The following is a 22,993-nucleotide window of genomic DNA, read 5'->3' on the forward strand; positions in this document are numbered from 1 at the left end:
AAATTATCCCAGCAGGCTTACAAAAAAGTAGACTGAAATATGTGACCATTAACTCTACATTTTGTTTGTATTTGTGAGAGTTTTTTTTAATTCAGATTCAGTTTAAACTTTATCTACTTGAAATTCAAAGTGATGCATCCAAAACTTACAATTAGCAATGGAAATATAGAAATAATGTATGCAATTACAGTAATGTACTTTGCTATTTTGGAATTATAATGAAATCAGGGGATTTGCCAGATGTAATATATTGCAACTTATTTATTAAGTTAATGAATTTGAAATATTATAATCAGTGGAGTATACCAAAAAAGAAGGATAGCTTATAAACCAGAGACTAGGGCTGTTTCTACACATGCCACTTGTTCTGAAAGCAGCATGCTAATGAACAGCCCAGAAAATGCTAATGAGGCACGGATATAAATTTCCAGAACCTCATTTGCATACAGTCACACGATTTGGAGTCCAGAAGAAGCTCTTCCCGTCTCCAAAACAGTCATGTACAAGTGCAGCCCCCCCGGATCTCCCAGAAGGAAACCCTCAGTTCCTGAAGCCCCATCTTCCTTGATGAGCCGGTTGTCCAGATACAGATAAACATGGGACCTGTGGGGCCTCTGGTAAGCTGCCACCACTACATATAATTTGTGAACATTCTTGAGCTGTAGCCAGACCAAAAGGTAGGAATGTGACTTGGCAGTGGCTTACACCTACCATAAAGTCAAGGAAGTGTCTGTGCCCCTTGAAGATCATGATGTAAAAACATGAATCCTAAAGGTCACATACCAATCCCCTGCATCCAGAGTGGGGATGATAGCAGCAGGGAGATCATGCATAATCTGAGTTTCACGAGGTAGTGGTTTAGTTGTTGCAGGTCTAGAATGGGCTGAATTCCCTCCCCTCCTTGTTTAAGGTTAGAAAGCAACTAGAGTAAAAGCCCAGTTCCTGTAATGGGGTGGAAGTTCCTCCACTGCGGCCATCTGAAGCAACCCCTTTACCTCCTGCAGGAGCAATTTCTCATGAGAGGAGTCACGTCAGAAGGCAGCGGGGTAGAGGAGAGCTGGAGGGTATAACCATGCTGCACCATACTGAAGATCCAACAATCTGTTATAATAGGGTGTGAGGCTGGAAGAAAAGGGTGTAGACAGAAAGAAAACAAAAGGGGGGGATCTGGCAGTTTGAGAGATATGTCGCCCCCAGATACACCCTCAAAAGGGGAGTTTGGCAGCTGACTTGGGGCAGCTTGAGGCTGACTTGGAGGAGGACTGTGACTGCCTACTCATCCTCTGCCTATAGGGCTTTTCCTGAGCTGGGTCCTATCGGGGTGGAACCCTCTGGGCTGCGAAGGCTGGGTCTTGAATTTCTTCCTTTCAGGCCTCAGCATGTACAGCCCCAAAGTTTTGAGGATGGTACAGGAGTCTTTTGGCCCATGCAACTGTGCACCTGCATGTTCTGCAAATAGGAGTTGAATGGGAGTCCAGGATGGACTGCTGTGCCTCACTGGACTGCCCTGACAGGAGCAACCACACCACTCTGTGCATAGATACAACTGACACCATTGATTCCTCTGCAGTCTGCCACATCAGATGCTGCTTGCAGTGCAACCCTGATCTCTGGTGCCCCTTCATCTGTGAAAGCCTGAAACTCCTTCCTAGAGGCTTCTGGCAGGGATGCTTCAAACTTTGACATTTCCTGCCACATACTTAAATCACGGTGGGCAATAAGAGCCTGATGATTTGCCAGGTGAATCTGGAAGCTGGAGGAAGCATAAAATTTGCAACCAAACAGATCTAGTCATTTGAAGTCTTTATTTCTTGGGGTTATAGAGGGTTGGCCTTGGTGCTCACTGTGACTGACTGCTTCTATCGTGAGTGGATTGTGGGGCGGGTGAGTGTGCAACTACTTGTGCCTCTTGGCAGGGACAAAGTATTATGCTCTGCTCTTTTAGAAATTGGGGCAGGGGAGTGAGGGGACAAACAGGGCATTTGTCAGGCAGCCTTAGCTATTTTGACGACTCCATTATGCAAGGGCAAGACCACCAGAGCAGAGGCAACCTGGTCCAGCATTCCAAAGAGAGTGTCACTTCACTCCTTCAGCTCCTCAGCTTGGAGGTTCAGATTAGAAGCCATCCACTTCTAAAAGTCTTCAAAAAGTCTTCGTGAGCCCTGGTGCCATCCTGCAGGACCACCAGAAGGGGAGTCACACTAGCCTCATCTGGGGACAAAGATGAAGAGGCTTGCCCTGACTTTCCCTCTTCCGGGGCTGAAGGCTGATCTACTGACTCCTTTTCTATAGGAGAGATGGCAGGCCTGTTAGACTCCGGTGCCATGGGGGGCGGGTGGCAGAAACATCTACAATTTTGGCACTTCTCACCCGTGTGAAACTCTCCTAAGCGTTAAAGCAGTTGTCATGCAGGTCACTGACTAGCACAGGCCTCCAGCAGCTAGCACACATTTTAAAGTCAGGGGACCGGGACGTGCCCCATTCAGAGGCGACTTCTCTAAAGGGGACTAATTATCTGCTAAAACCGCAACAAAAATGAAGAGGGAACAATTTACAAGTGAAAAAACGAGCGATCACAGTGAAAGAGCAACAACGAAGGTGGTATCAAGCAGTTCCAAGAACCATCACTGGCAGAAAGAAGGAACTGAGGGAGAAGGGGCCCAGCAGTGCCCAATATGACATGGCATGTACACACCACTCCAGGGGGTGCTGAAGCCAGTCCCACACAAACACTGATGGGGGAAAATCTTCCAGTGCTGGTACATGTGGTGAGCACACACACCGACGCTGAACAGACATGAGCAAGCACTCAAAGTAGAATGGTTCCCTCTCCTCAGCGCTCAGTACAAATAATTTATCGAGGTGCTAGAGATCTGATAAGTGTAATAAAAGATGGAATTCCTTTCCCAAGAATGCGGAGTGGGATCAGGGCATCTGCATAGGTACCATTGCTTGCCTAAGGCCAGCATTTGGCAATACCCTTAAGCATGTGCTCAATTTTAACTTAACACAGATGGCTTCAAGTACATGATAAAAGGAAATCATGTGCCTAAGTGCTGTGTAGAACTGATGTCAAATTAGGGTCTGTGGCCCCAGGGCCCCACAGAGTTGATGCAGAGCGGGAAAGGGAAAAATCAAAGGAGTCATACCAACAGTAGATCTACTGACCCCAGCCCATCCACAAATCAGCCCTGCAAAACTGTGCCCAAATCCTTTGCTGTCCAGGAGCTTTGCACCCCCTTAGCTATAACTGGACAGGCTTTGTGGGACAAATTCTGTTCTTACACACCAGTCTAAATCTGGAGTAATTATTATCTGGTGAATTATTCTGGATTTCCACTGGTGTAGCAGAAAAAAGAGACTGACCTCAAATCAGGGATTCAGAGGTGTTTATTGAGAGTCTCCATATTCCTTTTCCTATTTAGAAAAGTACTATGGGTGGCTTAACTGTGTTTGCATGAATGGGTTCATAAACACTTGTTTTAAAATAAACATTTGTCCCACTCTTGCTTACCATGACCTTTCAGCTGTGAAATTGTTATGAATGTAAAGGAGCACTCTGAGCCAAAAATCAGAGTACATGGCTTTAAATTTTCATTGCTCTATCCATTTCTGTCACTTAGATGAATCACTTTGTCATAAAGATGAAATGATAAGATGGAAACAATTTGGTGAGCCCAGAAATGAAATGTGAAGGTATGTTGTGGTAGTAGCTGAGAAGTACTACAGAAATCTCACGTAAGGACTGCAATGAGAATGTGTATGTAACGTACTCTTCCTCATTTTCCATTCACACTGAAGTCCAATTCAAACCAATTCCATTTATGCTAATGCCAATCAGGATTAACTCTACTGAAGTCAATGCAATTTTACCAGTGTGAAACTTACATGAAAAGACAATTTGTCTGTTAGCAGAGTAAATATTGTTCTTCTTTGCGTCTAACACTTCCATATCATTTTTATATAATCATTGACAACCTACTAGGTACTGTCTTGAAAAGCCATCAAATACATTGTTATCACATGGTAATGTACACTGTATATCTACAGTAGCTAAACAATAAAATATTGAGTCACATTCTCAATGAATATTAAATTTATCTGTACTTCTCTTTGATAATCTCCAGTTATCCAAATTAATTGGGCACTGAACTTGAAAGACATTACTAAATATAAAAAGAATCTGTTTAGAAGAATATTAAATTACATGGAAACAATTTAATTAGTACAGAAAAGCTGATTTACAAGTTATTAATTATACTTTTTTAAATCATAATTCCTTTGAACTTATTTAGCAAATTCTATGCTTTTGTGTGGGTATATATGCAGCTGATCTATAATGACCTGGCTATAACTATGTGAAATGATGTAACTACTGAATTATTAGGACAATGATTAATAACCATGCTCCTTTCAAGAAAATACACCAAAGCAAATTGTTTAGCTCTCTTTTGTGATTCTGCTGCCTGCCTCCTTGTAGAAAGAGGAAATAACCTATCATTGCAGACTGGTGAGTGAAGATGCCTGAATTTTACTTAGAAAACCACTTAAGGGATTTTTTTTAAAAACTACTTCTAATAGTTTTGTTAACTTCCATTGTCTGCAGAGCATTCTCATTCTCACTGAGCACCCACAATGGTAACTACTATGTTTCACACACTGCAAATCTTTAAATAAAATTAGTCAAACTGGCTAACTCCGCTGCTCCAGCATGGGCACAAAAATGCACCTGCATATTGGGGTGGTACTGGTGGAACGCTACACCCTGCAGACTCAGTGGATATAAAGACATATGTTTATAAGCCAAACAACTTACTAGTGCTAAGAGCTACTAATAGTTCCTTATGACTACATCAGACTGAGCTCTCCTAAGCTGTCAGGTTAATGATTCAGGAAAAGAGAGATCTGTCCACTCCTTATTGACTTTTCACTGAACCCCGACAACACCAGGGCAGGCACCTTCCAAATACTTCCCATTTCTGCCAGCAAACTGACTTGCAAAGCGAGAGGGACACAGATCCAGAACCCAGCAGATAGCTGAAATAAATTCTGCTTAGTTCACACACTTCTCTCATTCTGAGGTAAGTATGCTAACATTGCCTTCCAGAGCCAGCCTTTTTTCTAGTCCTTATTCCCATTTTGTGGAAACTTGCATATGTCAGCAATGCTAAATTTAATCCCAGCATGCAAAGGAAAGTAAATACCAGAGTTCTGGGGATATGCTTCTTACAGAAAAAAACTTTGTCCTTTTATCACCTTTGCACAAGAACAAAGAAGCTGGCTCATTAAAAGAAAATCAGCATAATTCGTGATTCATCTCATTTGTCACTTTTACTGCCTATTTTAAGACTGAATTCACTTCTGCTAAGGTTTAACCAATATATCTGCACAATATTTTCAAAGTGCTTTCTATAAGCCAGAGCCTATATTTTCCATCTTAAGTTGTATTCTGAATTCTCTACTAAATAAAAGAAGGTGGTACAGAATGCGTGCACAAAACCATTCAAGTAGATAGGGGGAGGTGACAGAACATCAAAGCGTACTGGCAGGCACAAATCACTCTAGCTTAATGTTAGACACCCGAACATTTGGTTTGGGAGTCATTCTCTGAATCAGTTGTAGACCCACAAGCCTCAGATGGTTCTGCAGCAGACCTGGCTCCTATGTGAAAGGAATAACTTTCCATAATTCATCTGGATGGTGTAGTAAGGAGTAAAATGTTGGAAAACTAATTTAAACATACTCATTTTAAAATAATATTTCAATTGCCATCAGCATCCTTCTTTATAGTGGAAGTACTAGACATAAGTATAATAAGCAATTGCTTATGGCCCCAAGAAGCTGAAGGGGTTGCTAATTTAGAATGACCTCAAATACAGCTCATCTTATTTAACCTGGACTTTTTAACAAGCAGATTGGTATGTGTGGCGTTGAGAAATGTTTGGTCTGTAGGGATAACAATTTTTAAGGGGTGGATGAAAAGTAAGACGGACCCCAAAATACTCTTGCTCAGGGCCCCCCCAATAGGCAAGTGCCACCTCAACATCTCTAGACAGTGTAACAAGCTGATTATTTCTTCACGGTTCTGGAGAATTGTCATTTTACCACAATTCACTATGGCTGTGGCCACACTAGCCCCTCCTTTTGAAGGGGCTATGGTAATGTGGCACTTCAGGATATGCTGATGAGGCACTGCTATGAATATGCAGCACCTCATTAGCATAATGGCAACCATGCACACTTCGAAACTGCTGGTTTCAAAACACAGCTGCCTGTGTAGTCAGGGGGGCGGGGCTTTTGAAACAACCCCCTGATTTCAAAAGGCCCCCCCGCTACGCAAGCAGCTGTGTTTCAAAACTGGCGGTTTCGAAGCGCTTGTGGCTGCTATTATGCTAATGAGCCACTGCATATTTATGGCAGAGCCTCATTAGCATATCCCAAAGTGCCACATTACCATAGCTCCTCCAAAAGGAAGCGCTAGTGTGGCCACAGCCTATTTGTGTGTAACCTGATTTTGAAAAATAGTGTGATGCAGAGTCAGCTTGACAGCTATGTGTTAGAAACCATATGTGTTAGCAAGTGTGGCTTCCTCTGCATCTAGCTCTACCTGCTACCAGTTTGCAGCCTCCCAGTTTTCAGACTGTAGCATTTAGTTATCTATACAAGACTCCCTCCATTAATTCTCTGAAAAAGGGAAGAGTCTGAAGAAAAAATTGTCATTTATTTCTAATTGCAGGTAATTCCCATGCCTCCAATGCATATCGGTGAAGGTGAAATGAAAATTATTCTGACAGGCATACTCACAGGTAGACTAGTTACTGTCATAAAAGTTTTATTCTGAATTAAATCAATTAGCTGGCATGGATTTCTCTAGCAAGTTGAAATCTCATTTCATGCTTGAACTGGAGATCACCAATTATTCTGTTTGTTCATTATTTATAAGTAACATCGATGCTTTTGGGTTTTTTTCCAGTTTTTAATAGATACAACTAATCATTCAAAAATTTGATGGAATCTCCATGTCACTTAGAGCGGAGGTACTAATTAAACTAAATCTTTCAACTCTTATTGGATTATCTCTTCTAGTAGAATATAGGCATTTCCATACAGTCACCCTGATAAATTAAAGCATAAGAATTCTCAAAATGTCATTGTATAGACTTGTTTCAAGTTTTCTTATTTTTGTGCTCTATAGTATATTGATATAAACATAACTTTTATTGTGGAAATCTAACTTTAGTGGAAAACAGTAACTTGAAAATTAACAATAGCTTTGTTCAGTTGGCTGTGGACAAATTTACAAATGATGGGAGTATGAAGTCAGGCCATAAACCTATGCTATCAACCAATCCTTGTCATAAATACCCATCAGATTTATTTAAAATAGATTATCTCTAAAGATAGACATAGATTTCCTCACATGCTGTTCTGCATCTGCTTCACCCTGGTATACTCCCAATCACAGCCTCATTTTTATTGCTCCTTCTTCGTCTCCTATGTGTAACTGTTTCTTTTCCTTGAACAGACATTCTAGCCCCTGTGTTCTCTCTCCCACACAGTGTCTCTCTTGATATTTTCAAAAAGCAAGCCAACATTGTTAGGCTTAAATTCAGGTACACTCAAAATTAAAAGCTATTTTTTAATTTCTTTAAAAAAAGCAATTTTAATGTTCCCAGTTCAGGTTACCGCTAAATAAAAAGTTAACATTTAAAATCAGAGCAACCAATGGAAAGTAAAAACAATGAGGAATCCTGTAGCACCTTAAAGACTAACATATATTTGGGCAGAAGCTTTCATGGGCAATAGTTTTAAATATTAATACACTTAATGCATGCAAATATGTATAAATATATGAATGCATTAATACATAGATTACTAACAAACATTGTTTTAAGAAGCTCTAATTCACAAATAATATGTCACTCTCATTAACCACATTGGTCAGACTTTTGTGAAGTTAATATATCGAAGAAATTAGTTATAATTTAATTAAAACTTTTGAACTTTTTAGGTATAGTCCTACTTCATATATTATTTGCACAAACCTTTCTATTTGTACACTTTATGAGCTTGAGCCAAAGTTCATTGACTTCAAATTTCAATTTGATGTGAAGTCTGGATGTTTCAATCTTGTTCCCAGTGGGCAAGAATCCACCTCACATAATCCACCTCTATAGTTTGCCCCTAACTGGAAGTCTGAGCAGGGAGGCCAACATTGAACAAACATGAAAAAAGATCCCCACTGGTTTTATTCCTTACATATTCCACTACCCTGGCTTTAATATGCCTATTCTGTAAATAAATGGAAGCCTGCGGTCACCAGGATTTTTGACTTCTCACCAATACAATATGCGTGCAGAAAAATACAGCATCTGCTCTCTATGCATTAAGATGCAAAGTAAGCCACTGATGTAAAAAGTTCTAGAAACAGAATATATATGTATGTTATCAGAAATCTAATACATATTTCAGAAAATTCGTCTGTTTCACGGTTTGATCAAGAACACCTTCTAAACTTAAGTAAGAGCTAGGACTGCCAAGTTCAGTATGGCTACGTCCACACGTGAACGCTACATCGAAATAGCTTATTTCGATGTAGTGATAGCGTCTACATGTCCTCCAGGGCTGGCAACGTCGACGTTCAACATCGACGTTGCGCAGCACCACATCGAAATAGGCGCTGCAAGGGAACGTCTACACGCCACAGTAGCACACATCGAAATAAGGGTGCCAGGCACAGCTGCAGACAGGGTCACAGGGCGGACTCAACAGCAAGCCGCTCCCTTAAAGGGCCCCTCCCAGACACAGTTGCACTAAACAACACAAGATCCACAGAGCCAACAACTGGTTGCAGACCCTGTGCATGCAGCATGGATCCCCAGCTGCAGCAGAAGCAGCCAGAAGCCCTGGGCTAAGGGCTGCTGCACACGGTGACCATAGAGCCCCACAGGGGCTGGAGAGAGAGCGTCTCTCAACCCCCCAGCTGATGGCCGCCATGGCGGACCCCGCAATTTCGATGTTGCGGGACGCGCAACGACTACACGGTCCCTACTTCGACGTTGAACGTCGAAGTAGGGCACTATTCCTATCCCCTCATGGGGTTAGCGGCTTCGACGTCTCGCCACTTAACGTCGATGTTAACATCGAAATAGTGCCCAACACGTGTAGCCGTGACGGGCGCTATTTCGAAGTTAGTGCCGCTACTTCGAAGTAGCGTGCACGTTTAGACACGGCTTATATGGCTTCCTCTTATTGTAACTTAAAGCAATGTAAGGATTTGATTGTTCCAGGAAAATAGGATGTGCCTGGAAAGGGATTGCTTCTCATAAAACCAAACAGAAAAGAGATGGCATCACCCAATCAAGGACAGTCCTCAAAACTGACATAATTGAGCAAATGTTGAAAGAGAGCGAATTAAGATGAGCCAGAAAAGTAGGAAGAACCTGGAATAGGATTGCGTCTCAATAAACCTTACAGAAAAGGGATAAAACAGAGACATTTGGAGTAGTGCTCTGTTTTGACATATTTGAGTCAATGCGTAAGGTTTGAAAACCAGAAGAAAATATTATTGGAAACCAAACTGACTATAGCCCTTTTTTGTTAAAATGTAGCAAATGAAAAGAGTTTATAGGTAAGAAGAAAAATACACTTGGTAGAATTCCCCATTTTATAAAATTATTTAACAATTAAATAGACAAATTTTAACAACCCCCCTTTCTAAAAACTCAAAATAAAAATTAACAATAAAATAAAAGTGTATTTTTAAAATACAATCATTCAAATAAAGAATGTACATTTTCCTTTAATTAAAAGAAAATGAGTTAAGGACCTGAGCAATGCTGGGCAAATCTGCTAGTATTATACAAAAAGGGAGTATGTTACTCTAAATAAACTTTATTTTCACAGTGTGCCAGGTAAGTAAGCCTGAACTTTTCTTTCGCTCATCCATCCATAAGCAAGACATATGTTATACATACTTTTCACAACAGCATTTTAGGTCAATACAGAAAAGTGAAGCTAAAAGGTTGTTCAACTGCTTTTCTCACTGGGATACAATTTTTACATATAATCCCATCACACATACCAAATGCACACATCCTAGGATAATTCTACAGTCATTTTGAAGCTTGAAGGATGGCTTTTGAACGCAATGGCATTCCACCACCAGTCACTTGAAGGTGTGAACATAATAGCTGTCTGCTTCTTAATGCAGCCCCTCTCTTGGAAGTGGCATTCACCACCTTTTGATACACTCAGCTCCCAGAGGTTCAAGAAACATAAAAAAAAAAAAAACCCTTCTATTTCTACACTGCAGTCCCATATTCGACACCCATCCTTTTTTCTCTCATAGGCTATGTCTACACTAGCCAAAAACTTCGAAATGGCCATGCAAATGGCCATTTCGAAGTTTACTAATGAAGCACTGAAATACATATTCAGCGCCTCATTAGCATGCGGGTGGCCGCGGCACTTGGAAATTGACGCGACTCGTCGCCACACGGCTCATCCAGACAGGGCTCCTTCTTGAAAGGACCCCGCCTACTTTGAAGTCCCCTTATTCCCATATGCTTCATTAGTAAACTTCGAAATGGCCATTTGCATGGCTATGTGTAGACACGGCCATAGATTTTTAACTCCTTTGCAACTCTGACTGATTTTTACTGAAATTTCTCTACTAAAGATTAACAAAGGAGGAAAAAATACAAAACCTTTCCCTGCTCACATGAGGTTTCAAACAGAAAGTGGATGAACTGCCATACAGTATTGAATTCTTACCGTGTTCCACAGACATACAAAGCCTGCTCGGTGACTCGTTTTCACTTGGTTCCTTATGGTCTATGGATATGTAGTCCAGTGCAGTGACTGGCTGAGACTGAATCAGATGTTTTGAAGTCTGCTCATCAGATCCCTTAATTGAAGCAACATTAATAAATATAACCAGTTAGAAATCTCAGTATGACCACAGTGTAACAGATACTCTGATCTCTACAACTTCTGGGTATTTTAAAAAGGGACTTTTTAATAATTTTTTAAAAAAAAACTGATCAACAGCAATTGTTATTTCTAAAAGACAGGTTAAAGAAACAGTGGAAAACAGAAATTTATTGTCATATCAAAGGAGGAAGTTGACATAATAGGCATCTCAGAAACATGGTGGAATGAGGACAATCAGTGGGACACTATCATACCGGGATATAAATTATATCGGAAAGACAGAACAGGTCGTGCGGGTGGCGGAGTGGTACTATATGTGAAGGATAATATAGAATCAAATGAAGCAAAAATCCTAAAGGAATCAAAATGTTCCATAGAATCATTATGGATAACAATTCATTCCTCTAACATTAATATGGCATTAGGAATATATTACCGACCACCTAACCAGGACAGTGAGAGTGATGCTGAAATGTTAAGGGAGATTAGAGAGGCTATCAAAATAAAAAACACAGTAATAATAGGAGATTTCAATTATCCCCATATTGATTGGGTGCATGTCACCTCAGGACGGGATTCAGAGATTAAATTTCTTGATGCCTTAAATGACTGCTTCTTGGAGCAGCTAGTACAGGAACCCACAAGGGGAGAGTCAATTCTCGATCTAGTCTTGACTGGAACGCAGGATCTGGTCCAAGAGGTAACTGTTACTGGACCGCTTGGAAATAGTGACCACAATATAATAACTTTTAATATTCCTGTGTTGGGAAGAACACCGCAGCGGTCAAACACTCTGGCATTTAATTTCAAAAAGGGGAATTACACTAAAATGAGGAAGCTAGTTAAACAGAAACTAAAAGGTAGAGTAATTAAACTAAAATCCCTGGAAGCTGCATGGAAACTGTTTAAAGACACCATACTAGAGGCCCAACTTAAATGTATACCCCAAATAAAAAAACACAGTAAGAGACCTAACAAAGAACCACCATGGCTAAACAGCCATGTTAAAAAGGCAGTGAGAGAGAAAAGGGCAGCTTTTAAAAAGTGGAAGTCAAATCCTAGTGAGGAAAATAGAAAGGAACATAAACACTCCCAAATTAAGTGTCATAATGTAATAAGAAAAGCCAAAAAAGATTTTGAGGAACAGCTAGCCAAAAATTCAAAAAACGATAGTAAAATTTTTTTTAAATACATTAGAAGCAGGAAGCCCGCTAAATAAGCAGTGGGGCCCTTGGACGATAAAGATATAAAAGGAGCGATCAAGGAAGACAGTGCCATTGCGGAGCGATTAAATGATTTCTTTGCTTCAGTCTTCACGGCTGAGGATGTTAGAAAGGTTCCTAAATCTGAGCCAGCCTTTTTAGGTGACAAATCTGAGGAACTCACTCAGATTGAAGTGACATTAGAGGAGGTTTTTGAGTTAATTGATAAGCTGAATAGTAACAAGTCTCCAGGACCAGACGGTATTCACCCAAGGGTTCTGAAAGAACTCAAATGTGAAATTGCGGAGTTATTAACAGTGGTTTGTAACCTATCCTTTAAATCCACTTTGGTACCAAATGACTGGAAGACGGCCAATATAACGCCAATATTTAAAAAAGGCTCTAGAAGAGACCCTGGCAATTATAGACCGATAAGTCTAACATTAGTACCAGGCAAATTAGTAGAAACAATAGTAAAGAATAAAATTGCAAGGCACATAGAAGAGCACGAATTGTTGGGCAAAAGTCAGCATGGTTTCTGCAGAGGGAAGTCGTGTCTAACTAATCTATTAGAATTCTTTGAAGGGGTTAATAAACATGCGGACAAGGGGCACCCAGTGGACATAATATACCTAGATTTCCAGAAAGCCTTTGACACAGTCCCACACCAAAGGCTTTTATGTAAATTAGGCGGTCATGGGATAGGAGGAAAGATCCTTTCATGGATCGGGAATTGGTTAAAAGACAGAAAACAAAGGGTTGGAATAAATGGTAAATTTTCACAATGGAGGAAGGTAACTAGTGGTGTTCCCCAGGGGTCAGTCCTGGGACTGATCCTGTTCAACTTGTTCATCAATGATCTAGAAAATGAGGTAAGCAGTGAGGTGGCAAAGTTTGCAGATGACACCAAGTTGTTCAGGACAGTCAAAACCAAAAGGGATTGTGAAGAACTACAAAAAGATCTCAGCAAACTGAGTGATTGGGCAGCAAAATGGCAAATGAAATTTAATGTGGGTAAGTGTCAGGTAATGCATGTTGGAAAAAATAACCCAAATTACACGTACAATATGATGGGGTCAAATTTAGCTACGACAGATCAGGAAAGGGATCTTGGAGTTATAGTGGATAGTTCTCTGAAGACATCCACGCAGTGTGCAGCGGCAGTTAGTAAAGCAAATAGGATGTTAGGAATTATTAAAAAAGGGATCGATAATAAGACAAAAGATATCATACTTCCCCTATATAAAACTATGGTACGCCCACATATTGAGTACTGCGCGCAGATGTGGTCTCCTCACCTCAAAAAAGATATATTGGCATTAGAAAAGGTTCAGAAAAGGGTGACTAAGATGATTAGGGGTTTGGAACGGGTCCCATATGGGGAGAGGCTAGAGAGACTGGGACTTTTCAGTTTGGAAAAGAGGTGATTGAGGGGCGATATGATAGAGGTATATAAAATCATGAATGGTGTGGAGAAAGTGAATATAGAAAAATTATTTACCTTTTCCCATAATACAAGAACTAGGGGACACCAAATGAAATTGATGGGTAGTAGGTTCAAAACTAATAAAAGGAAATTTTTCTTCACACAGCGCACAGTCAACCTGTGGAACTCCTTGCCGGAGGAGTCTGTGAAGGCCAGGACTCTATTAGGGTTTAAAAAAGAGCTTGATAAATTTTTGCAGGTTAGGTCCATAAATGGCTATTAGCCAGGGATAAAGTATGGTGCCCTAGCCTTCAGTACAAGGGCAGGAGATGGATGGCAGGAGATAAATCACTTGATCATTGTCTTCTGTTCTCCTTCTCTGGGGCACCTGGCATTGGCCACCATCGGCAGATGGGATGCTGGGCTGGATGGACCTTTGGTCTGACCCAGTATGGCCATTCTTATGTTCTTATGTTCTTATTGGCATGCTAGAGAGAAGCCATTAAGTGCTAAACAAAAAGGTATAATTTCTAGGATGCGCAGACTGATTTTCCCAAATGATCTTTGTTACATCTTTGATGAGTTGCAGAACTGGTACTAAACTGACCTATTTTCTCTCGCAGATAGCTTCAAGGCAAATAAAAGCTTGCATGGGGAAACACTCTGAGACTTCCTTCATACTTAGGGCTGGACAGAAAGTTCAAAGTAATCTTCTTAAGTAAATAAATAAAAGGGAAGCAGCAGCCCTACCAAAGTATGGTATTTTAGAGATTACGGTCTTAACGCTATCTTGAAAATGAATTTATTTTGAACTATGACTTCATGCAGGAGGGGTTAAGGAGGCAGAAGCAGGCAGTAGAGTCTAAAATTTCATTGCATATGTTCGGTTTTAATAAATATTTTCAGAAAAGAAAACGATGCCTTGGGACTGATAAAGACATCCATTGAAGTGTACCTCAGTTACTGAAGGAACTTTTTCTCAATACAGAATCAAGATTGACTGAGTTTTCTAGATTTCCATACACAACTGAACCACATCTCTGAGAGCAGAATTTGTGCCACAGTACTATAGGGTTACGGTTATCCTACACCTATGGTTTGGTCAACAAAACTTGTGTAACGTCCACACACAAAATGCGTCTGTTGACAAAACCCAGCAATTTTGCCAGCAGCATTCTACGTCTCAGCCATGAGACATAACGCTTCTGTTAACAGATTCTCTTGACAAAAAAAGGTGTGTGTACTATCTTTAGGGTGGTGAGCAGGTCTTTTCTTGACAGTCAGGATATCCACAACAATGGGCAGCCCAGTCTGCTATGCTTCTGGGTGCCTGTTTTGTCAAGAGAGCAGCTGGGCAGTCCTGCTGCTCTGTTGACAGAGGAGAGTGCTCTTTGATTGGCTTTTGTGTGTGGCCACACTGTCAACAGAAGTTTTGTCAGTAAATCTCTTACAACAGTGACTTCTGTTGACAGATTGCTGTAGTGTAACCGTAGTCCCTAAGATTGAGAAACTGAAAAGTACTGTAGTCTGAGTGTGTGTGTCTGAAAACACCCTAAGAGTGAGTTCACACTTACATGAAGCACATCTATACTCAATTGCTGAAAGTTCCGGGATCTCAGTTCTTGCATTCTTTTGAGGTTTTCTTGGTATTTTTCTTCTGCCAGCTCTCTATAAATAAACAGTGCAGTTATTCAATATTACGTATCACAAATACCATACACAAGCTTTAATGATAAGGTTGCATGGCTTATTACACATAAATATCATACACATAGCTATCATCTTTGGAAAATCATGGGAGACAGGTGAGATTCCAGAAGACTGGAAAAAGGCAGTGCCCATCTATAAAAAGTGGAATAAGAACAACACAGGAAACTACAGACCGGTCAGTTTAACGCCTGTGCCAGGAAAGATAATGGAACAAGTAATTAAGGAAATCATCTGCAAACACTTGGAAGGTGGCAAGCTGATAGGGAACAGCCAGCAAGAATGTGCAAAGAACAAATCATGTCAAACCAATCTGATAGCTTTCTTTGATAGGATAAGTATCAGAGAGGTAGCCACGTTTGTCTGTAGCTTCGAGAACAACAAGAAGCCTTGGGGCATCTTATAGACTAATAGATGCTCCAAAATATCTGTTAGTCTATAAGGTGCCACAAGACTTCTTGTTGTTCTTTGATAGGATAATGAGCCTTGTGGATAAGGGAGAAGTGGTGGATGTGGTATACCTAGATTTTAGTAAGGCATTTGATACAGTCTCGCATTATATTCTTATCAATAAACTAGGCAAATACAACTTAGATGGGGCTACTATAAGGTAGGTGCAAAACTGGCTGGAGAACCGTACTCAGAGAGTAGTTATTAATGGTTCTCAATCCTTCTGGAAAGGTATAGCAAGTGGGGTTTCGCAGGGGTCTGTATTGGGACCGGTTCTGTTCAACATCTTCATCAACAATTTAGATACTGGCATAGACAGTATGCTTATTAAGTTTGCAGATGATACCAAGCTAGGAGGGGTTGCAACTGGTTTGGAGGATAGGGTCAAAATTCAAAATGATCTGGACAAATTGGAGAAATGGCCTGAAGTAAACAGGATGAAGTTTAATAAAGACAAATGCAAAGTTCTCCACCTAGGAAGGAACAATCAGTTTCACACTTACAGAATGGGAAGCGACTGTCTAGGAAGGAGTATGGCAGAAAGGGATCTAGGGGTTACAGTGGACCACAAGTTAAATATGTCAACAGTGTGATGCTGTTGCAAAAAAAGCAAACATGATTCTGGGATGCATTAACAGGTGTGTTGTGAACAAGACATGAGTAGTCATTCTTCCGGTCTACTCTGCACTGGTTAGGCCCCAGTTGGAGTACTGTGTCCAGTTCTGGGCACCACATTTCAAGAAACATGTGGAGATATTGGAAAGGGTCCAAAAAAGAGCAATGAGGACAATCAAAGGTCTAGAGAACGTGACTTATGAAGAAAGGCTGAAAGAATTAGGCTTGTTTAGTTTGGAAAAAAGAAGATTAAGGGGGGATATGATAGCAGTTTTCAGGTATCTAAAAGGGTGTCATAAGAAGGAGGGAGAAAACTTGTTCTTCTTGACCTCTGAGGCTAGAACAAGAAGAAATGGGCTTAAACTACAGCAAGGGAGGTTTAGGTTGGACATTACGAAAAAGTTCCTAACTGTCAGGGTGGTCAAACACTGTAATAAATTGTGCAGGGAGGTTGTGGAATCTCCATCTCTGGAGATATTTAAGACAAGGTTAGATAAGTGCCTATCAGGGATGGTCTAGACAATACTTGGTCCTGCCATGAGGGCAAGGGGCTGGACACAATGACCTCTCAAGGTCCCTTCCCGTCCTAGCATTCTATGATTCTATGAAATAAATGGAAAAGTACATTCTCTCAAAAAGCCATACGCTCAGGTTTGCACAAAGGGCATTTATTCATCCAGAGGGTCTTGTACAGTTGCATCTAGGGAGATATTTCAGTCCTTAGCTACAGAATTCATAGGATGTACCTGGCCTGCTTTGCATAAAACAGTCATGAGGCACTAGACAGTGTGTTCCATACACGGGCCCGGTCAACTCAGAAGAATTTAAAATATTGTCGACTTGACATTGATATTGACTTGATATTGGTGGACAAGGGCTTGTTTATACTACCACCGTCCTTCAAAGGAAGGATGGTAATTGGGCTGTTGGGAGCTTACTAATGAAGTGCTGCGGGGCATAGGCAGCACTTCGTTAAGAAAATTCCCCCTCCCCCGCCCCCAAGACAACTTCAAAGTTTTAAACTTCCAAGTACTGGCAAGTGTCTAGTCGCGGTTCACCTGCCAGCACTTTGAAGGTGTCCCAGCACTTTGAAGTACTGGTGGGTGAGGCGCGGCGAGATGCAGGCAGGTACTTTGAGGTTTAAAACTTTGAAGTTGCCATGGGAGGAAGTTTGTTTAGTGAAGTGCGGCCTGTGCACCGCAGCACTTCATTAGTAAACTCCCAACACCCCAATTACCATTCTTCCTTCGAAGGAAGGTGGTGGTGTAAACAAGCCCCAAGTGTTCCAGAGAAGTTTTCATGCCAAGAGAAAAGAGGCAGCGTTTTCATATTCTGACCTGTGTGGCAGGTATTCCGCACAGAAGACTGTATTAGGCATATGCTGACTCAGCAAACCTTCTGGGCTCCATGGATGCTCTGCCTTCTTACTTACTTTTGCACTAGCTGACTGTTGGCAGCCCTCTTGAAATGGAATTGTATCTTTGTAATAGCTCTACTTTCTGTCACTGGTACCCTTGTAGTGTAACTATAGTACGCTCAGCTAGCCCAGTGTTGAACCTAGATCAGTGTTCTATTTTATGATTATGAATAGGTTTTGAAGATGATTATCCTTTTTATGCTACAGAAGTGATACATACATTTTATCTGCTGAAACATAAATTAGACAACTGCCCTTCTATACTGTTTCCTAATACCATTCTATAAAATACTCAAAATCTGGTTATCTATAATTTATTATTTTCTCATACATTTGCAAATTGGCTTCTCATAGTTAAGAGTATGATCAAAAACCATAAGGAAAATTCCACTACCTTTTAGACACTGCCTGTGAGTCCATGGAAAAAACTTCTATTGGCCACAGAACTAATGCCCATACAACATAATCAACATCATTGTCTCCAATCCCAGGTGGAGTTTTAACCCCTCCTTTGCACTAATTTTGATAAATGTCAAACAGACATAACAAATGCTGGTTCAGAATATTTTTCAAATCAGAACTTAAAACTTCAGCTATTTTTCTTGTTTGTAGTCTTTGCTGTAAATAGATGTCATTACTAAATGAAGATGCATGCTTGCTTTGGCATGACAATACTATGGGGATGATCGCAATGGTCATAAACAATTATCACGCTATTTCATATTTTTAAACAACAAAATAACATTAGATAATCTAGACTGGACTTTGAGAGGCTGTTTTGAAGAGACTATTAACATGAACGCAAGTAGTTGGTGCATCTATGATTTTCTTTCTTTTCATAATTCTCTCATGAAGAGTATGTACTCCTTCAAAGACTCTGTATTATGACCCCTCATGGTCTCAGGAAACAAACTCTCTCTCTCCAAGCAGAGTTTTTATACTATACTCATCACCATTGTATCTACTCACTTAATAAGGCCATTACCTACCATCTTTTCTTTTAGGGCTCACATTTTCTGTCCTTCTATAGAAATCTCTGAGGCTAAAATGACCAACTATTTCCATCAAACCTGGACTTCCAGTCAAAGATAAGTGGCTGACTCTTCAGAGTACTGACCTCAATAAATCGGTTAAAGGTCATCTTCTGCATAAATTAATCCAAAGATTTCTTACCCATTTATTTAGTAAGAAATGTGGAATCTGAAGCATAGTTTTGGGCTAATGTTCTGACTTTTCTCCCTACTTCAGCAATTATTCTTATTTTTATCTAAACTACTATAAAATCACCACTCATCCATCAGTAGCTGAAGAACCTGCATAATGCCTATAAGCCAACTTTTTTCACCATGGTTGTACGTCTACACTAGAGAGTTTTGTTGACAAAAACCAGTGAAGCATCCACATTTATTGTCGACAGTAAATCAACAGAATGCGGCACTTTTGCTGACAGTGTGCTGCCACTCCCCCATGAAGCAGAACACTTCTGTTGACAGATTCTGTTGACAGAAAGGTGGTCTGGACATTCCAGAGGGGGAGGGAAGGCCTCTGTTGACAGACAGGGCTTCTGGGACACCAAGCAGCCCTGTCTGCTTTGCTTCCAGTTGGCTGTTCTGTCGAGAGAGTGGGCGGGCAGTCTGGCCACACTCTGTCAACAAAGTGGATCACTCTTTTGATCCGCTTGGCTGTCTGGCCCCAATCTGCTGACAAAATTTTTGTTGGAAGATCTTTCGACAGAAACTTCTGTTGACAGATCGCTCTAGTGTAGCTTGAACCTTGCTTTTCTGGTAAATTGCACAGGTGAAAGAATGCGTGGGGAAAACCAAGTGTTAGTTATATATCTTACTTGAGCTTCTTTGCTTTCTCATCTGCAGCATTTAACTTTCGCAGCCTCATTCGCTCTCGTGGAGTCATCTTCTGTACTTCTGAAAGTTCCCGCAGAGTTTGCAAATGGACTTTTTTCTTCCTAATAATAAAAGCATGCAAGCCTCTATTTATGTAAAAATGTAAACAGTAATATTTAAAATTATATTATTATGGGGCTGAAAGATGTTGACATTCTGAATGTAATAATGAAAAAATTTAAGTCACGTAACAAACTAATCAGAGGTGTCTTTACTTATAGTGGTATTATATCAGATTTATTTTCATTAGGAAAGCATGTAAAATGCAGACCTATAAGCCCAGTACATTTTTCATGAACCATTTTAAATATGTCAAAAGAGGATAGACATCCTCGGTATTTTATTAATACAATAATGAGAAAACACCCCTAGAAAAGTTACAGTATCTTCTCTCTTTGAAGATATTACAAGCAGAAATTCTGCCTTTTAGTTTAAAATTAAAGCAACTGATAACAATACCAACCAGAATTTTTAATAATCAATTTTAAACAAGTATAAAAGAAGAAAATTTTAATGATCCTTTAATGAGCTTTCATAATTGTCATTTGCTTCCTTGCAAATGACATCTGATGTTATTCAGTTCCTGGTCTGACAGAATACAGAATGCAGCCAGACAGAGTCCCCACCCCCTACTTTTGCTCTACTCCCTCTTGCCTTCCCTATGTGCTTCAGAGCACAAAAAAGTTAAAAAGGAATAGTCCAGCCCTGGAATGCCCAAGAGCACAGATGGGCTTATCTTAGCCATGGCCTTTGAAGCTCCAGAGCAAAGAACAATGGGCTAATTAACAGCCGGGCCTCAGACTGCCCTTGGCTAATTACCATTAGTTGATTCAGCCACAGGGTCCCAGACAGGAGGAAAAATCTCCGGCCCATTAAAACACAAATGCCCCTAATTGTCTCTACCTCACAGGTGTGAACTACACCCTTGAACTGCCTGTGAGAGCCAGCATCAGACAGTTTAATTCAATTAAACCAAGGAAGAAGCCTACATGACCCAATGGGTATAAAGAGTGGTCCGGCAGACCCCCTAATTGAGCTCCAATCATCTTTCCTGCTGGACAGGAGGGTGGGGGTCTCCCCAGGTCCCCGAGGATGCTCGACTCCTGGAAAAAAAGGACAAAGGACTTCTTCCCAAGGGATTGAGGGAAACGGGCCAAGCCATGTTGGTAATGCAGGGGTGAGGATAAGACCTGCTAGGTATTTTACTTTTTATTTCTTTTGCGCACATTTAACAAGTATAGATCTATGAACTAGAGTGCATGCTAGCTATTTGTAATCTAAGTATAAACCTTGTAACAATTGTAACCACAAGAGCTTAACTGGTAACAAATAAAGCAACGTTATAACAGTAAGAGCTTAATTTGTTAGATAAATAAACAAAGTAATTGGTAAAGTGGTAATCTGACTCCTCCTGTTACTGTGCTAACCTGAACACAAAACAAAAGAACCTAGCTGCTTTTCAGCAGCTCTTAGCCTGGTCGCTGGTGAGCTCTGCTCTGGCAGTTAATACCTCATACTAATACAAGGGCATAGTGGCATCTCACCTGACCATCGGCTAACAACAGGTCTTTTTTCATGGCTCAAATGATTTTGACAGACCTCCCCTGAAGCTAAGCATGAATAACTAACTCACCTATTCCAGAGCTCAACTATGTCCATAAACACAAGAGACCAATACACTTCCTAAATTTAAAAAAAAAAAAGCCTATATAGATCCCAGATTATTTTATGTCTTCTAGTGATTATAAAAATGCAACTGCAGTCATACATTATGACTTCCCATGTAAACCAAAAGTTAGATTATTGAGATTTATGGTGAGCAGTACTCATTTCAAATGGTTACTCTTATTCTCAAGATTCAAGATTTAGCTAGTAAATCATCATTTACTTTGTTGTATGATCATCTAAGAGCTTAATTTTATGTCCCAATAAATCACATAGTTCTGCATAGACTATTACCTTGGGAAACATCATAGGCTACATCTACACTATCCCCTTCCTTTTGGAAGGGGCATGGCAATGAGCGAGTTGGGAAGATGTTAATGAGGCACTTTCATGAATATGCAACACCTCATTAGCATAATGACGGACATACACGATTCGAAAGTGCTGCTTTCCAATTGCGTGCTGCCTGTGTAGATGGGGGGCTTTTGAAAGGACTGCTTGGACTTCAAAAGCCCCTTCTTCCTATTTGGTTTTAGGAAGAAGGGGTTTTTGAAGTCCAGGGGGGTCCTTTCAAAAGGCCCCCATCTACATGGGTGGCACATGATTCGAAAGCAGCACTTTCAAATCGCATGTGACTGCAATTATGCTAATGAGGTGCTGCATATTCATGGAAGCATCTCATTAGCATCTTCCCAACTCACTCATTACCATGCCCCTTCTGAAAGGAAGGGGCTAATGTAGACATAGCCTTAAAGTTTACAATGTAAGGAGAGATATTTTCACCATCTTTCTCAAATGTTGCCTATGGAAGAAAATATTAAAAGTAGTATTGGGAAACATATGACACTGAAGACAAAGGCAAGAAGATTTCAGTTATTAAGCAAGAATGAATAATTTAGGCACATTTCTTATGCATTGTAACAGAGCTGGGATTTATAATATAAAACCTCTGGGATAACAAATTGTTTTTCTTCCAAGTTGAAAATGAATATGTACAGTGTTAGGTTCACTTAAATATTTAAAATGTATGACTTGGGTAGACCTTCAGTAAACTATTACAGACCTGTATTAAAAACATAACGCTAAGCTGAGGATGGGTACATAAACATTTCATGGAAAGAAAAAAAATGCACAGATGCAGAATGACAAAGTGGTTGGGAAGGATGAACAACTGTTGTTAGGGACTTTCAAAACTGAAATACAGCTTCAAGTTTAGAGCAATTTACAGTTACATAGATTTCAAGTTTAAATTGTTGTAATTGACTTTTTGAATGACAACACTTTCCTGCTATATAGAATTTATCTGTCTCTTTGGCATTTTACTTAACAATGACAATGCAAATTTTTAACCATCTTATTGGAATTTTATTTAAAACCTTTGCATTTTATTGTAATTAGATTCATATATCTTATTTTCATACATATTCCAAAGACTTAATTCAACTGAGTCAGAACACAGCATATTTCTGGGAGGGTTTATATTGAATGATATTTATTTTTAACAAAACCCACTTGCCTTTATTTTGAAAAGCTTACAGCTACATTTTTAAGCTCTGCCAAAAATAGATGATCTACTCTGTGCTGAATTTGACGGAATGAACATAAATGCAGCGAGAAATTCTTCAAAAATCCTACATACCTTTTTCTAGAAGTGAGTATTATAGGAGCTCTGTAG

The 22,993-nt window shown here is 40.1% G+C and overlaps 1 protein-coding gene across 2 annotated transcripts in view; it reads right to left on the reverse strand.

The window, feature by feature from the left end:
* The window catches only part of NEK11 (NIMA related kinase 11), a 186,205-nt gene that overhangs the window by 68,514 nt on the left and 94,698 nt on the right, over window positions 1-22,993 (reverse strand). For both annotated transcript variants that reach the window (XM_074986116.1, XM_074986115.1), the window contains exons 10-12: window positions 19,596-19,715; window positions 15,138-15,231; window positions 10,777-10,909 (exon numbers count right to left, since the gene is read on the reverse strand). In XM_074986116.1, coding sequence (XP_074842217.1) covers window positions 10,777-10,909; window positions 15,138-15,231; window positions 19,596-19,715 — 347 coding nt within the window. The remainder of the gene's footprint in view (window positions 1-10,776; window positions 10,910-15,137; window positions 15,232-19,595; window positions 19,716-22,993) is intronic.

The sequence above is a fragment of the Carettochelys insculpta genome, chromosome 2 (assembly GCF_033958435.1).
Source record: "Carettochelys insculpta isolate YL-2023 chromosome 2, ASM3395843v1, whole genome shotgun sequence".
NCBI lineage: Eukaryota > Metazoa > Chordata > Testudines > Carettochelyidae > Carettochelys > Carettochelys insculpta.